Source organism: Garra rufa, chromosome 21 (assembly GCF_049309525.1).
Source record: "Garra rufa chromosome 21, GarRuf1.0, whole genome shotgun sequence".
NCBI lineage: Eukaryota > Metazoa > Chordata > Actinopteri > Cypriniformes > Cyprinidae > Garra > Garra rufa.
Window position 1 is genome coordinate 10010883 of NC_133381.1, and position 16227 is coordinate 10027109.

General features: G+C 34.1%; 1 protein-coding gene across 1 annotated transcript; it reads right to left on the minus strand.

Annotated features, from left to right (window-relative positions):
- Nucleotides 1–7788: 7788 nt before the first annotated feature.
- Nucleotides 7789–14469, minus strand: LOC141295736 (GPN-loop GTPase 1-like). Its single transcript, XM_073827003.1, has 12 exons — nt 14435–14469; nt 13871–13937; nt 13736–13773; nt 12927–13005; nt 12731–12825; nt 12464–12509; nt 11990–12136; nt 11064–11146; nt 10458–10497; nt 10149–10239; nt 8418–8522; nt 7789–8327 (listed from the first exon to the last, which is right to left on the minus strand). The coding sequence occupies exons 1-12, from the start codon at nt 14440–14442 to the stop codon at nt 8236–8238; spliced, it is 891 nt and encodes a 296-aa protein (XP_073683104.1). The 5' UTR covers nt 14443–14469; the 3' UTR covers nt 7789–8235.
- Between the last annotated feature and the right edge of the window lie 1758 nt (nt 14470–16227).

A 16227-nucleotide genomic window follows, 5' to 3' on the forward strand; every position in this document is an offset into this window, starting at 1 on the left:
CCGTTTTTTTCTAAATACTATGGAAGTCAACAACTGGTACAGTCTTCAAAATGTCTTTTGTGTTCAACAGAAAAAAGAAACTCATACAGGTTTGGAACAATGTGAGGCTGAGTAAATGATGATAAAATATAAATTCTGGGCTTAGCTATGCATGTAATGAATGTGGCCAGTACTCTTTAATGATTTCAGCAACCATATAAGGTACTTATATGAACCTGTTTGCAGTTTCGAGGTCTCTCAGGTGAGGTGGAAATATTCCCAGCGGTAGGATATGGATGTTGAATATGGCGGAACAGAACACACTGTACCTGCTTTATTTCCCAATGGCCTCAAGAACACTGACGTCAGGCACTTACCCTACCAAACTAAACTAAATTACATGCCATACATCTCCAACCAAGATGTAGGCTAAGTGAATAAAACAAAGGAACTCAATGCACATGGGTAAATGCAAAACAAAAAAACATTTTTGCAGTTAACAATACAACAAAATGATATAGAAGCACATAATTTGTGCAAGAAAGGATCACCCACCCATATAAACCGTAGGGGAGCGTTGGGTTTGGTATATGCTGGATGTGATCACTGAAGGGGGCCGCAGGGGGAGGGGAGACGGCAGCGCTTTAGCGATGATGTCATCCAGCTGTCTGCTAGGTGGAGAGTCGTGTGCAAGCATACAGGGTTTTTCACATGGCAACAGAGCAAGGAATGCAGCAAATGAGCTCCTGGACCTGATTTACACACATGAAGTGTGTGTAAGTGGGAGTTGAATTGTTCGCAAAAGGTGCACCGAAATCCTTTGCTGAGCGACAACGAGGGACTGAGAAGACAAGGGTGGGGGATGTAGTGAAGGAAAACAATGTGCCTGCAAGGAAAGCCTGATCATCGCTGGTAACCCTGCTATGATGTCATTTCCAGCCAATCAGAAGCGGTGCGCTGGATTCTCTAGTCAGAATGATGCAGTTTCCAGTTCACATCTGACCTGACAGCAGTGAGGATGACGATGATGAAGCTAATCATGCATACAATCATGCTTTTTTTTTTTTTTGCATAACATAACTACTTTTTTTTTTTTTTTCAAAAGAGATTTTTAAAGAGAATGTGTTTGGAAGTGCAATTTTGCTCACAAAGGGTACAACAAATTTGGATATTTTTTGTACTTTTTTGGATTTTTTTCCCCCCTACCTTGTTACATTTGTGGTGTTCCCTACAAAAAAATTGCTTATTAATTTCTCAGTATGGTATATTATAAGCAAATATTGGAAGCAGTATTTTTGCTAACTTATTTTAGTATTATTTAGCTGAAAATTTCCAAAATATTCACAAATAATGCTGTTTTCACAAAAAAAAAAAAAATTTCATATTCAATTTTAAAAATTAAATTCAATATTTGGTGGTTATATACCTTATTGAGAAATTAATAAGCAATTTTTTTGTAGGCCTGGGAATACCACAGATGTGATCCTGGACCAAAAAAAAAAAAAAAAAAAAACAGTCATAGGGGTTCATTTTTTGAGAATGACATTTATACAACATTTAAAAGCTAAAAAGCTGAATAAATAAGCTTTCCGTTGATGTATGGTTTGTTAGAATAGGACAATATTTGGCCGAGATATAATGGTGCAAAAAAGACAAAATACTGAGAAAATCCCCTTTAAAGTTTTCCAAATGAAGTTCTCAGCAATGCATATTACTAATCAAAAATTAAGTATTGATATATTTACGGTAGGAAATGTACCAAATAACTTCATGGAACATGATCTTTACTTAATATCCTAATGATTTTTGGCATAAAAAAACTATAATTTTGACCTATAAAAATGTATTTTTGGCTATTGCTCCAAAAAAGTAAAGTAAGAGTTATCCTTTGTGTAAGGAAAGGTCATTTAGTCCAAGCTTTTTTAAAAGCCTGCCATAATTTTTGACCATATTTGGGCATTTTTGACCTTGAATAAACAAACAAATAAAGGAATATGAATGCTAGGCTTAGCATACTGCACTTATTAAATAAAACAAGGAATATTGACATAATTCTGCTGTATTAAAACTTAAAACTCGTTTGGTACATACTGTACTTCATGCACAGTAAAGCACAGCTGCAGTTGAATATTCTGACATCAGTAACACATCGATCTAATGGATTGTGATACTTGTGGCAGAATGACTGATGAGCACACTTTGCTTAAGAGGAATATTACAGTGTTCCAGTTGAATTGTATTAGAACATATTGTGATGAGCTCATTCTGACACACCCCTCTTGAATAATACAGAGCCAAACAGTGAATAATTCATAGTCATGCTTTGTTTTGAGTCAAAAATGCACAAATGCTTGTTTATTTTCCTGGGAGTGAATGTTGTATTTTGGTCTCAAAACTGTCTACACTGGCATACATTAAGGTCAACAATATAACACAGATTCTACATTCTAAGGACAAGTGTTGTTTTATAAATAGAGTTGAAGTCAAAAGTTTACATACACCTTGCAGAATTTGCTAATTATTTTACCAAAATAAGAGGTATACAGAATGCATGTTATTATTTTTTATTTTTTTTTACTTTAGTTCAGACCTGAATAAGGTATCTCATATATGATGCATTAAGAGCTGGAGGGTGAAAACTTTAGAATTTGGAGATCAGGGTAAATTTAACCTATTTTGTCTTCTGGGGAACATGTAAGTATCTTTTGTAGCGTCTGAAGGGCAGTACCGAATTAAAAAAATATGTTACTTTAGCAAAATAAGAAAAATGTATGTAATGTTCATTCTGTTCAAAGGTTTTCAACCTCCGGCTCTTAATGCATTGTTTTTCCATTTGAAGCATCAGTGAGCATTTTAACATTATGTAATAGTTGCTGAGTCCCTCAGTTGTCCTCAGTGTGAAAAGATGGATCTAAAAATCATACAGTCATTCAAATACGCAAAAATGCAGAAAAAAAACAAAGAATTTGTAGGACCTGAAGGATTTTGCTGAAGAACAGCGTGCAGTTTAACTGTTCAGGACACACAAGAAACTCAAGAACAACTATCACTAAACAAAAAACACAGCTGTGGATCATTCAGGTAACAACGCAGTATTAAGAATCAAGTGTATGTAAACTTTTGAACAGGGTCATTTTTATAAATTTAATTATTATTTTCTCTTGTGGACTACATGTAAGCATCTTTATTGTGAAATATCTTATTCAGGTCAGTACTAAATAAAAAAAATAATGGCATGCATTTTGTAATATGATATAAAATAATGACATATTTGCAGATTATGCAACGTGTATGTAAACTTTTGACTTCAACTGTATCAAGTCAATTTATATTGCAATAAATGTACATTTTATTTTTGAGGCATTGGAACACTACTTTTCTTCCACAGCCTTGACATTCAATCCACACGCCCAAATGTTACAATCCATTAGGTGTCATTTGTAGCTGTAAAGGGTTTAGCATTTAAACGAATAAGTCGAAGCCTTACGTGATCTGATTCTGTATTCTTGGTGCGAAGTGCTCTGGATAGTGTGATGGGAGAGTAGGTCATATCTGCAGGCTCTAAACTCAGGACATGACATCACTCTAATGGTCGCGTGCTGCATGACTCATAGCTTTTAACTCTGGTCTCTGGCCTTTGCTTACAGTCAAAACCAATCTGCATGCTTAGCCATGCTGTTTACGTGCAATAAACAGAGAACAAAAGATGACGTCACATGCAGTCATAAAAAGATAAAGACAGTGGGTATGAGGAAAATGGAATATGGTGTAGCAGCTACTATTTCTGAAAAATATATGGCACAGCATGCAATATCACGATGAATGTTTCTACCATGCTTACTGTTAAAGGATTTTTGATGAAAACATTCCAGGATGTTTCTCCATATAGTGGACTTCAATGGGAATCAAAGGGTTGAAGGTCCAAATTGCAGACCAAAAGAGCTCTACACAATTCCATCCAAGGAATCAGCGTTTTATCTAGTAAACAAATGGTCATTTAAAAAAAAAAAAAAAACTATACTTAGTTTTTAACCACAAATGCTCATCTTGCACTAGCTCGACTTCACGCATCATGTTGGAAAAGGTCACGCATGACGTTGGTAGAAGTACAGACTGAGTGTTTACAAAGCAAACGTGCAAAGGAAGTTAGAGGAGAAAGTGAGATGAGTTTTTCGCTCCATCCTACCTTTTTGTTGGGGGTGACACATTACAAGTAACGCAAGTTACGCAATAATATTACTTTTTCCATGTAAATAGTAAAGTAACGCATTACTTTTTAATTGACAAGAAAATATCTGAGTTACTTTTTCAAATAAGGCCAGTTACATTTCCCCTCATTTATTGATTAAAAGCTCTCCTGTCCACATGTTGAGAGAAATTGTAAGATGTTACTTTAGTTCTAGAATAAATGTGAACATGCATTAATTCATCTCACTCACTAAAAAAGCAGATACAGTATTCCTCAAAATAAAAAAAAAAACAGTGAAATTCATCCATACTAAAATTCATCCATACTAATAAGCAAAAATGACTCAAGATAGTCATTGGTTTTCCTTTTTTTTTCTGCGGTCTACTGTAGAGACGTGAATTTACTTTTCTCTAAGCCTAAGGCTTTTGGTGTTAAAAGGCTTTTACGTTTGCCAAAACTAGAACTTTTTATATTAAAAACAAGCAAGCAAGCCCTGCCCAGATTTAAAAAGTAACGCAAAAGTAACTTGACGCTTTACTTTCCATAAAAAGTAACTAAGTAATGTAATTAGTTACTTTATTTTAGGAAGTAACTCAATATTGTAATGCATTACTTTTAAAAGTAACTTTCCCCAACACTGGTTACGTAGATAAGACACTTATTCCTTGGCAGGGATCGTGTAGAGCCCTTTGCAGCTGCAATGAAACTACAATTTGCACTTTTTTAACCCATTGATCCCCATTGAAGGTTACTATATGGAGAAAAATCCTGGAATGTTTTCTTCAAAAACCTTAATTTCTTTTCGACTCAAGAAAGAAAGACATGAACATCTTGGATGACATGAGGTTGAGTAAATTATCAGGAAATTTTTATTCTGGAAGTGAAATAATCCTTTAAGTGTAGCAAATCAGAAGAGATTTGGAGATATGTAGCATTACATCACTTGCTCACCAATGGATCCTTTGCAGTGAATGGGTGCCGTCAGAATTAGAGTCAAAACAGCTGATAAAAACAATCCACAAGCAATCCACACGACTCCAGTCCATCAATAAACATCTGCAAACAATATTTCTGCACTATGAACATTACATATGAATTTTTCTTATGCACAGAATACAGACCATACATGATTCCCAAAATGTGCACTGCACTAACACAGTATTCTCAATCTGACCTTACATTCCCACTATGACAAAAGAACCAAAACTAATAGCAGCTCCAGTATTAGATCTCAATTGTTGCATTTGCACAATTTCACATTCTATTTTATAAAATATTATTCAATATTCCTTGTATACCTCACAGTATACAGCAAGCAGTTAACATGCACAGTGTGCATCATAAACGTACTGCTAAAATAATATAGTAGTGTCATTTCAGTCGTTCAATTTGCAATAGTAACAGATTCTGTCCTTGCCTCACTGGCAAAGTATTTATTGGCCATAAAATGCATACACAGTGACAGTACAGTATTTTATAGTAATTCTGCCATCCAAGCAGCGCTGTGCTGTCTATAAATGAACGATTACAAAATACCTCTTTGACCTTTAACATTGATAAAACACAGAATAGCATCCTTAAAACCGGTAAGAACCAGTTATGACTGACTTTTGCATCTCACCAGGCAATGTTCTTCCTCCCAGACATGCAATTATAGTAGGCGTCCTGACACTTCCCGCTTCCATTCAACTCATCCTTTCTCCCTTTATCTTTGGTTAACGAGAATTTGTGTGTGTGTGTGTGTGTGTGTATATGTGTGTGGCGGCAGCATGCAAGGGTGTTAGGATTGAGCGCTGGTAAACTCAACCACATAGTGACTCACGCTCTGTGAAAATCCAAAGGCATCTGCCATTGTCAGGTTTGCCACACAACCTACACTCCTCAGAATGTGATGAGTCACCCACACAGTGAAAGCGCGCTGGCATCTGTTCACGACTACTCTATTCTAGAAACTTACAGACTACAGTTAGAGTCTGCAGGACTAGGATGTAAAGTGTGGCATGACCTTTCGGTGTCTTTAAATGTACAGAAGACTACCATTAATGCAATGAATATGCAAACCATGATGCAGAATTTTGAAGCAACCTATAGTGATATATTCAAACGCTCTAATCTAAAAAATTCGTATCTTTGTGCAGGATTTCTGCAGGTTTTATGAAGGTATATTAAAGACTTTTAAGACCAAGTAACGAGAATTTAATGAATAAATTCAGAGGAATACAATACAATGTTCTCTTAATGTACAGTCAAAGTAAAAAGTTTACATACACTTTGCAGAATCTGCTAAATGTTAATTATTTGACCAAAATAAGAGGGATCATACAAAATGCATGTTATTTTTTATTTAGTACTGACCTGATTCAGATATTTCACATAAAAGACATTTATAAAAATGACCCCATTTAAAAGTGTAATACTTGTTCATGAGTCCCTTGTTTGTCCTGAACAGTTAAACTGCCTGCTGTTCTTTAGAAAAATCATATAGTCCCACAAATTCTCTGGTTTTTCAGCATTTTTGTGCACCTTTTTAACAATGACTGTATGGTTTTGAGATCAATCTTTTCACGCTGAGGACAACTAAAGGACTCATATGCAACTATTACAGAAGGTTCAAACTCTCACTGATGCTTCAAAAGGAAACTCTGCATTAAGAGCTGGGGGTGAAAACTTTTTGAATTTGAATATCAGGGCAAATTTACTCTTATTTTGTCTTCTGGGAAACATGCAAGTATCTTTTCTGAAGGGCAGTACTAAATGAAAAAGATGTGATATTTAGGCAAAGTAAGAAAAATGTACACATCTTCATTCTGTTCAAATGTTTTCACCCCCAGCTCTTAATGCATAATTTTTCCTTCTGGAGCATCAGTGAGCATTTGAACCTTCTGTAATAGTTGTCCTCAGTGTAAAAAGATAGACCTCAAAATCATACAGTAATTGTTGGAAAATGTTCAAATACACAAAAGCTGAAAAAACAAATAATTTGTGGAACCTGAAGGATTTTTCTGAAGAACAGCAGGCAGTTTTACTGTTAAGGACAAACAAGGGATTCAAGAACAACTACCACTAAACCAAAAAATAAAAAAATTACATGCATTTTGCAGATTCTGCAAGGTGTATGCAAACTTTTGACTTCAACTCTATCTGTCTATCTATCTATCATTAAAGCCAATCTTAAAGTAGCACTTAACTAATTCAACAGCTGAATGCCATTTCCGCATGCAAATTATTAAATGAAGGTCACTCTAGTAACCTGTACTGTGAACAAAAGAACAGGAAATAAATCTTTCAGTCGTTTCCTCTGAAAGTTGACTTTCTATTACCTCTCCAGCACTCACATTCAAAGAAATTGTAAGCTGAAGGTCTCGCCGAGTGGTATTTCACACATGTGAAGGTCTACAAGAATCTTAATTCATGAAACAGAGGGGCTGAAGGCGTGAATCTGGATCCCACAGTCTCACTACACCCACTGGATCCCTCTGCCATATGGATGAAAAAACCACTACTGCCCACCCGTCAGCTCAGCACACGCTCTGCTCCATTCAATATGAACACGCTGAAAGCTTCTTACTCGAGAGCATTATTATGAAAAGACAAAGCAAAAAGTATGCAGCAAAGCAGGCTTTGTGTATATATATAAAAATATTTTATTTCCAATCATAGAAACATGAACTTTAAAGGTACAGGAAGTCAGAATTTGCAGATTTTGGTTTTTGTTTCAGGTTGTTATTAACAGCCATATAAGATTGTAGACTAGAGTGCACATAATTATACATAAATATAATGCAAAAATGTTGCTTGAGTACAATTGTTTGAATACATGCTCAGTGAAGACCAAAGATATTCTTTTGAACGAACACAGCTCTTAACCTGTGCATGATGCAACATACTCTTTTACACTCTAATACAAATTGATTCATTTGCAAATCTGAAATGTCAGTGCAGACCAGCTGATGTGGAATCAGGTACACTGTCCAAATGAGCTGTAACAATTATTTAGAGTCTAAGACAGTGAAAAGGTCAACGCTTAGGGGTCAAACTCAAGTGACCATTTCCTCCACTGCCTGCCCTCACTTGGACTTCTTGTTGCGCACATCCACTATTTCCCTTCTCTCCTTCAGAAAGTTTTTGAAAGCACCGGTCTCTTTGCTTTCTTCTGTGACTGTTTGGGAAAAAGTGACATTATAAATACCGGTGTCATATGGTTACATAGTGATTATGGTTCTTTAGGAGCCTTTTTAAGTATCCTCACCTGTGTGATCGATATCATCGGTATCGCTGTCTACATCCTCATCAGATTCATCAGGATTGCCGCGGTTAAAGATGAGGTCACTAGGCCCACCAAGATCTGGCGCTTCTGAAACATAATAGAACCAGATGTGCCATTGTATACAGGACAGATGCATACTTTTTGGAGAAGAATCAAAAGACCAACTGAATGCAGAAAAATGACAGCAAATAATATTATGAACCAAATGTTCGGCAACCAAACACGATCAGATAGAGGCACACACTAATACAGCAAACATGTCGGCAGTGTGGAAGCATTTAAACTGTCCGAGAAAGACACAAAAATCATTACAAACACCGACAGCGAGAGACTGTTTAGTATCGCATCGCATGTCTTCCATGAGAAGAGAAAGGGGTGGTCGTTGCTGGTTACTGTATGAAGACTGAAATCGCAAAATGGCCTTAAACCATTAGTAAATAAACTAAAGAACGTTATGTTGTCTAATACACGCTCAAATTGTATGCATTCTGACAGCGCTGCATGAGCTTGTTAGCCAGGGTTCAAAGTCCAAAGCGTGAGAAAAATCTGCACTGAAACAGCTTAATGAGAATCATTCATAAATCTGCTGCTGTCAGCAAAAAGTAGTACAACATTCATTAATGTTAGCATTGTAATTTCACTGTTGTTCTGTATAAAAAAAAAAAATAATGAAATCAATCATTGCAACAGCTCTATTAATACATTTATTATAACATTCTCCTTTGCTCAGCAAGGCTGCATTTATTTGTGCATTAAAAACACATGCCTGATTCAAGAAGGGGGTCCTAAAAATGGCCAAAGAATATTATTTTACTAACTTATTAATTTTAAGTTAAATTGTGCTTTGTTGGTAGGCTATAATGTCTACTAGAATGTTATAAATGTTCAGTGTTAGGTAAATAGTTTTAAATTGTTTCTTGTAATTGATTTTTTTTTTTTTTTGAAAAGCAAGACAAAACTGTAAAAAGCACATTTTGGTTATTTCATTTATGCAATGGTGAACAAAAATTGGCAAAATACATCGGGGGAAAAACACGAAAAAACATGTTCAGCCAAGAATTTTCATTCCGGTGCATCCTTAAAATTATACATTAACGTTCAAGTTAGATTTGTTATAAAGATATTTATTTTACTCTGCAAGGATGCATTTAATTGATCAACAGTGAGAGTAAAGACAATCATAGTGTAAGTTTATAAAAGTTTTCTATTTTAAATAATTTCGATTCTTTTGAACTTTCTATTCATCAAAGCATTCTGAATATAATGTATTGCAAAAAATTAGGCAGCACAACTTTTTTCAATATTGATAATAATATGCAATGTTTTTTGAGCAGAAAATCAGCATATTAGAATGATTTCTGAAGGATCATGTGACAATGATGCCGAAAATTTTGCTGTGCATCACATAAATAAATTGCATTTTAAAATATATTCAAATAGAAAACGTATTTTAAGTTGCAATAATATTTCACAATATTACTGTTTTACTGTAATGAATGCAGTACTGGAGTTGTTTAAAAATCCTACCAATCCTAAACTTTTAAACAGTAGTGTCTTACCCTACTTTCTTTTAGAAACAAGATGTACAAGTCATTTTAGTTCTCATCTAAAGATCAGTTCTTATGTTATATGTGAAGAGTTCAAAGTTGCTTAATGACTTAGAAATATCTTTTTTTGAATGAACAGAGACGTGACCGTTCTGAATGAATGTACCGGTTGGTGCCGCAGTTTCCATGGGAACTGCTCCCATGTCTTTCCGAAGGCGTTCCAACTGCTCCTGTTGTTTCTGACTCTGAGCTTCACTCTGAGTATGAGATGAAAGAATTAATAACAGTCAGACTTGACCTTTTCTCATGCAACAAAAAAGAAACATTTTTATTTGCCTTTCAAATGACAAAATAAAAAAAGCCAACAAAAATATATATATACACACTGTAGTTTAATAAGAGATGGAATGATATTTGCAAGACATGGCCAGTCGATTTATGACTAGTACATCAGCCCACATCAATGATTACTCACCAACTCCCTGTGCAGACGTTCATATTCAGGGCGATACTCTCTGCAAGACAGTAAAACTCGTTAAATATTTGCAGAAAAGCATGATTTAAAAAAAAAAAAAATACATCATTATAATGAACATTAAAATGAAACTTCTCCTATTCCCGCTATAATAAACTAAGCTGGAAGTGCTACTAAAAAGCTATTAAAATGTATGTATTTTGACTATTACATCAAACCCAGCTTGTGATATTTCTAGGCTTTGGCCTTCCAATTAAAAAAAAATATTTATCATGTACTGTATATGTTCTAAAACAGTCTATTCAAAATTTACACCAATATGATTTTTTTTTTTAATTCTTTCTGAAGTGCAGCTTCTTTGTCCATGCTTTTTCCATTGTAGACAGCAGTGCTATTTTAATATATTCTTTTGTACTTTTTATGTCTGTTTAGCACTCATTTAATTTCAGTTTTACTAATCATAGTACCTAAACTTAATAGATAGATAGCTGATTAACAAAAATATTTTTAATAGATTTAAGCGATTTTTAGTAGTAGTCAACAATAACAACACCCTGAGTTAGTCTAACTTTGAATCTCCTTATTACACCGTGTAGGGAAACGTACGTTTCATATTCTTTAGCAGCATCAGCAACGTGTACAAACAGTTCATCAAGCCCAGAACCTGTGACTGCAGACACACCAACAACCTACAGGACACAAAAAGTCTGTAAGGGGCACTTGAGTGAGAGAAAAAAAACAACCTGTCACAAAAGACTAATTGCAACTGTGACCTTAAAGCCCTACAATACATTTCAGACACTGTCTGAGAGTGTGATAAATCTGTATTCACGTCATGTTTTATTTTTATTATTGGTGGTGCTGGCCAAGATAAGCATCACTATAACCATGGCTCATACTTAAGAGTCTGGTGAACAAACCTTTTGAACAAACATGCATTTCTAAGTATTGCAGTTCCTTTTTCTAAGCATGTCTAGAGTCCAGAATATCATGAAGATGTAAGGCTGGGCTTCAGCTTGGCCGTTAAACAACTACTAGCAATCATCCAGAATATATGTGACCCTGGACCACAAAACCAGTCTTAAGTCGCTGGGGTATATTTGTAGCAATAGCCAAAAATAAATGGTATGGGTCAAATTTATTGATTTTTCTTTTATGCCAAAAATCATTAGGAAATTAAGCAAAGATAATGTTTCATGAAGATTTTTTGTAAAATTCCTACTGTAAATATATCAAAATGTAATTTTTGATTAGTAATATGCATTGTTAAGAACTTAATTTGGAGAACTTTAAAGGTGATTTTCTCAGTATTTTGATTTTTTTGCACCCTCAGATTCCAGATTTTCAAATAGATGTATCTCTGCCAAATATTGTCCTATCATAACAAACCATACATCAATAGAAAGCTGATTTATTGAGCTTTCAAATGATGTATACATCTCAGTTTTGTAAAATTTAACCTTATGACTGGTTTTGTGGTCCAGGGTCACATATAGTAATGCAGTTTAACTGGACCAAAGCTTTGGACTCACCCTTAGGTTGGTGTAGAACTCATCCAGGACGAGACTCATAGAGCGGGTCAGGTTACTAACATAGGATGTCTCTTGGTTCAAAGCGTCCTGGAACACCTCAAAGTCCTGCATCCACTCCACTGCAAAACTGTGATCAATGATGTCAGTCTGATAAAGATACAGAACGAAATTGTATTCATATACACCCAATAATTATATATATACATATTTCATATAAAATAATAGGTAAATAACAAATACCAATAAAAAATACCTATTAAATGTATTTGTTAATATGTATTTATATGTATATTTCTTAATTATTTATATTATTTTTACACTATTAAAAATTAAATAATTTAATTAAAAAACAATTAATACATCTAATTTGCTTGTATGCATCATCCTATATATATTGGTCATCCAGCTTTCTAAATATTGGTTATCAGTTTTGGCCATTGAGAAACAGTTTTATTATTTTATTATCATTTTTACCTTGTTCATGGCAACTATGAAAGGTAGCTTGGTCTTATAGAGAATGCTGGAGGAAAAAAAAAAAAAAAAAAAGACATTTTGGTAAGATCTACTGCAATCATGACATAACTTTCATGCTGCTGTTAACACTGAATAATACAGTGTGAATGTAAGACTGAGAACTTCAAAAGCACACTGTGCGCTAAACTTGAAAACAAAGTTTTATGCAGTTTATATCTCCAAAATAATGCATAAACAACAAATAAAAAACAACTCTGAGACTCTGACCTGCAGGCGTAAAGCATGTTGGACATAAAAGTGACAGGATTTACACTCCGAGACGTGTCCATCACATAAACAACAACACAGGGAAACGAAGAGGCCTAGAAAGGAAACTATATGTTTTAGACTCCAAACTGAGCAATGCAAATATATTTAACAAATCTGCAATAACAATAATCCAGAGTAAGAGTGAGTCACATACTAGTGCTTCAGTTATGATGGTTCCAGATGCAGACCATGTGAACACCTCTATTTGCCCAGGAGTGTCAATCAAAACATATCTGCAAAAAAAAGAAAAAGAAAGAAAGTTAATGCATGAGACTGCAACGAGCAAAATACATTTTAGGGTTGAGGTCAAATATTTACATACACCTTGCAGAATCTGCTAAATGTCAATTATTTTACCAAAATAAGTACACATCTTCATTCTGTTCAAAAGTTTTCACCCCCCGACTCTTAATGCATTGTGTTTCCTTCTGGAGCATTAGTGAGAGTTTGAACCTTCGGTGAAAGTTGCATATGAGTCCCTCAGTTGTCCTCAGTGTGAAAATATGGATCTCAAAATCATACTGTAATTGGAAGGGATCAAATATACAAAAATGATGAAAAACCAAAGAATTTGTGGGACCTGAAGGACTTTTCTGATGAACAGCCAGCAGTATAATAACTGTTCAGGGACTTATGAACAACAATCACTAAACAAACAAACAAACAAAAAACACAAAAAGATGTGTATCATTTGGGTAAGAACAAGTATTAAGAAATTAAGTATGTACACTTTTGAACGAGGTAATTTTTATAAATTAATTTTCTCTTGTGGACTATATGTAAACGTCTTTTATGTGAAATATCTTATTCAGGCCATTACTAAATAAAAATAACATGCATTTTGTTTGATCCCTTTTATTTTGGTAAAATAATTAACATTTTGCAGATTCTGCAAGGTGTATGTAAACTTTTGACCTCAACTGTATATGGAAATCCCCAAATTGCATTTGAATACAAACTTACTGGTGGTTACTTTGCTTTTTCTCAATAAACTTCATGACCTAAGAGAGGAGCCAGATAAATGGTGAGTTAAAACAGAAGTATGTGGATGTGAAAGAGTAAAACAGTGACATCTATTGGATTTTTCAAATGCAGTACCTGATCAAATCGTGTTGCAAACAGATTGAGAGATGTGACAATTCCTCCATTTGGACCTAAACCATATCTGTATTACAGTCAAAGACAATCCACTTAGATGAAATGATATTAAACCAGGGTTTATACACTTTTTTTGATTGATGAATTTCCCTGGATAAGGATTTTTATAAATGTTATGTCTGTCTAAAATAATATAACGGTGCAAGATGACAATTTGTGTACTAGATAAGTAACTTATTCCTCGGCTGGTACTGTGTAGAGCCCTTTGAAGCTGCATTGCAACTGCAATTTGGACTTTCAACCTATTGGCTGCCATTGAAGTCCACTATATGGAGAAAAGTCCTGGAATGTTTTCCTCAAAAACCTTAATTTATTTTCGACTTAAGAGAGACAGACATAAACATCTTGAATGACAAGGGGGTGAGTAAATTATCAGGAAATGTTTATTCTGAAAAAAATGTTTAGTAAAACTATCCAAATAACAGCATATGCCTGGTGAAATATGGCATATGCGTGATAATTATGATTCACAGCAAAAGACATACTTTCATACTGAAAGGATACTGCTTCATGACTTCCTTGTAATTGACAGTGTCTCTGATATCTGTAGGGAAAAACACAATCAGACTTGATCTTTGACATTAATGTAATTAAGATGCTCAAAATTCATGAACATTTAACCACCATAAAAAACAAAGGTGTCTTATTGTCAAGGTTTTTAATCAGCAAACTGTAACTAAAGGTTGTATAAACTAATTAAGGTATATCAAAAGCAGACTGTTCTGTCATAAACGCACTGTAATCAAATTTCTTTGGATGCATTGGTTGTCAAAGCTTTTAAGAGCCATAAACTCGTTATTTCCCAATTCTGTCTATTATTAGATCACAATATCATACACTCAGTTGGGTTTCAAAACACTTTTCTCTTATAAAAGCTAGTGTGACATACCAATGTTGGCAGGAAAAGGGACTTCATGAACTGCAGGATCTAGATTGATAACATATGGAGGGGTTTTCTTGGAGTGCAGGTAAGCTGTGAGCCTCTGGTGGAAAAATAAATAATATATATTGTGTAAAAAATTATAGCCAATCATAAATGAATTCAAGTTGATGTGTTACGTATTTCTTAATAATCATTATCAGTAATTATTTGATTACATATAACATTTAACACTGACAGAACCTTATATAATCAAATAAATGTTATATAATTTGAAAATTGTGATATCTGTTGTGTTACAGTTCATCAGTCATACCTGCACAAAAGTTGTTTTTCCTGACCCTGCCATGCCTAAAACTATGAGACACACCGGTTTCGGTTCCGTGTTCTGTTCGGTAGATGAACTCTGGCTCGGTGTTGGTTTATTATCTCCATCTTCTTCACATTTATCACTTCCACATGAAGCTCCATCGTTTACGTCCGCTGCTGCGGTCGCCATGCTGCTACTACTGCACACTTACCGTAAAGTAATGCTTACTGGCGTAAAATGACAAAAACATCGTGTTGTTATGATACACGACCACTAGATAGCAGCAAAGTTAATAGGATTTGATTTTTTTTTTTTTTTTTTTTAACGACTGATTGAGACTAGGTAAGTGGCGAAAACATTAAAATGTTAATTTTATACACTACCAGTCAAAGTAAGAGTTTTAATGTTTTTAAAGAACTTCTGCTCACCAAGTCTGCGTTGATCCAAAAAACAGCTAACGTTAAAGCAGTAATATTGTGAAATATTTTTACTATTTAAAAATAACTGCTTTCTATTTAAATATATTTTGAAATGGTATTTATTCCTGTGATCAAAGCTACATTTTTAGCATCATTAGCCTGTTCTTTGTGTCACATAATCTTTGAGAAATCATTCCAATATGATGATTTGCTGTTCAAGAAACATTTTAAAACAGTTTTTCAGAATTATTTAATGAATAGAAAGATTCAAAGATGTTGTTTATCTGAAATAAAAAGCTTTTGCAACATTACACACTATACCATTCATACTCAGCTTGGAGTATTGGAAAATTTATAGAAATTAATACTTTTATTTAGCAAGGATGCTTTAAATTGATCAAAAGTGATGATGAAGACATTTATAATGTTACGAAAGATTTCTGTTTCAGATAAATGCTGTTTTCTGAACTTTCTATTTATCAAAAAACCCTGAAAAAAATCTACTCAGCTGTTTTTAACATAATAATAATAATAATAAATGTTTTTGAGCAGCAAATCAAAATATTTGAATGAATTCTGAAAGACCATGTGACTGGAATCATAATGCTAAAAATTCAACTTTGAAATCACAGAAATAAATTAAATTTTAAAATATATTTAAATAGAAAACAGTTATTTTAAATAGTAA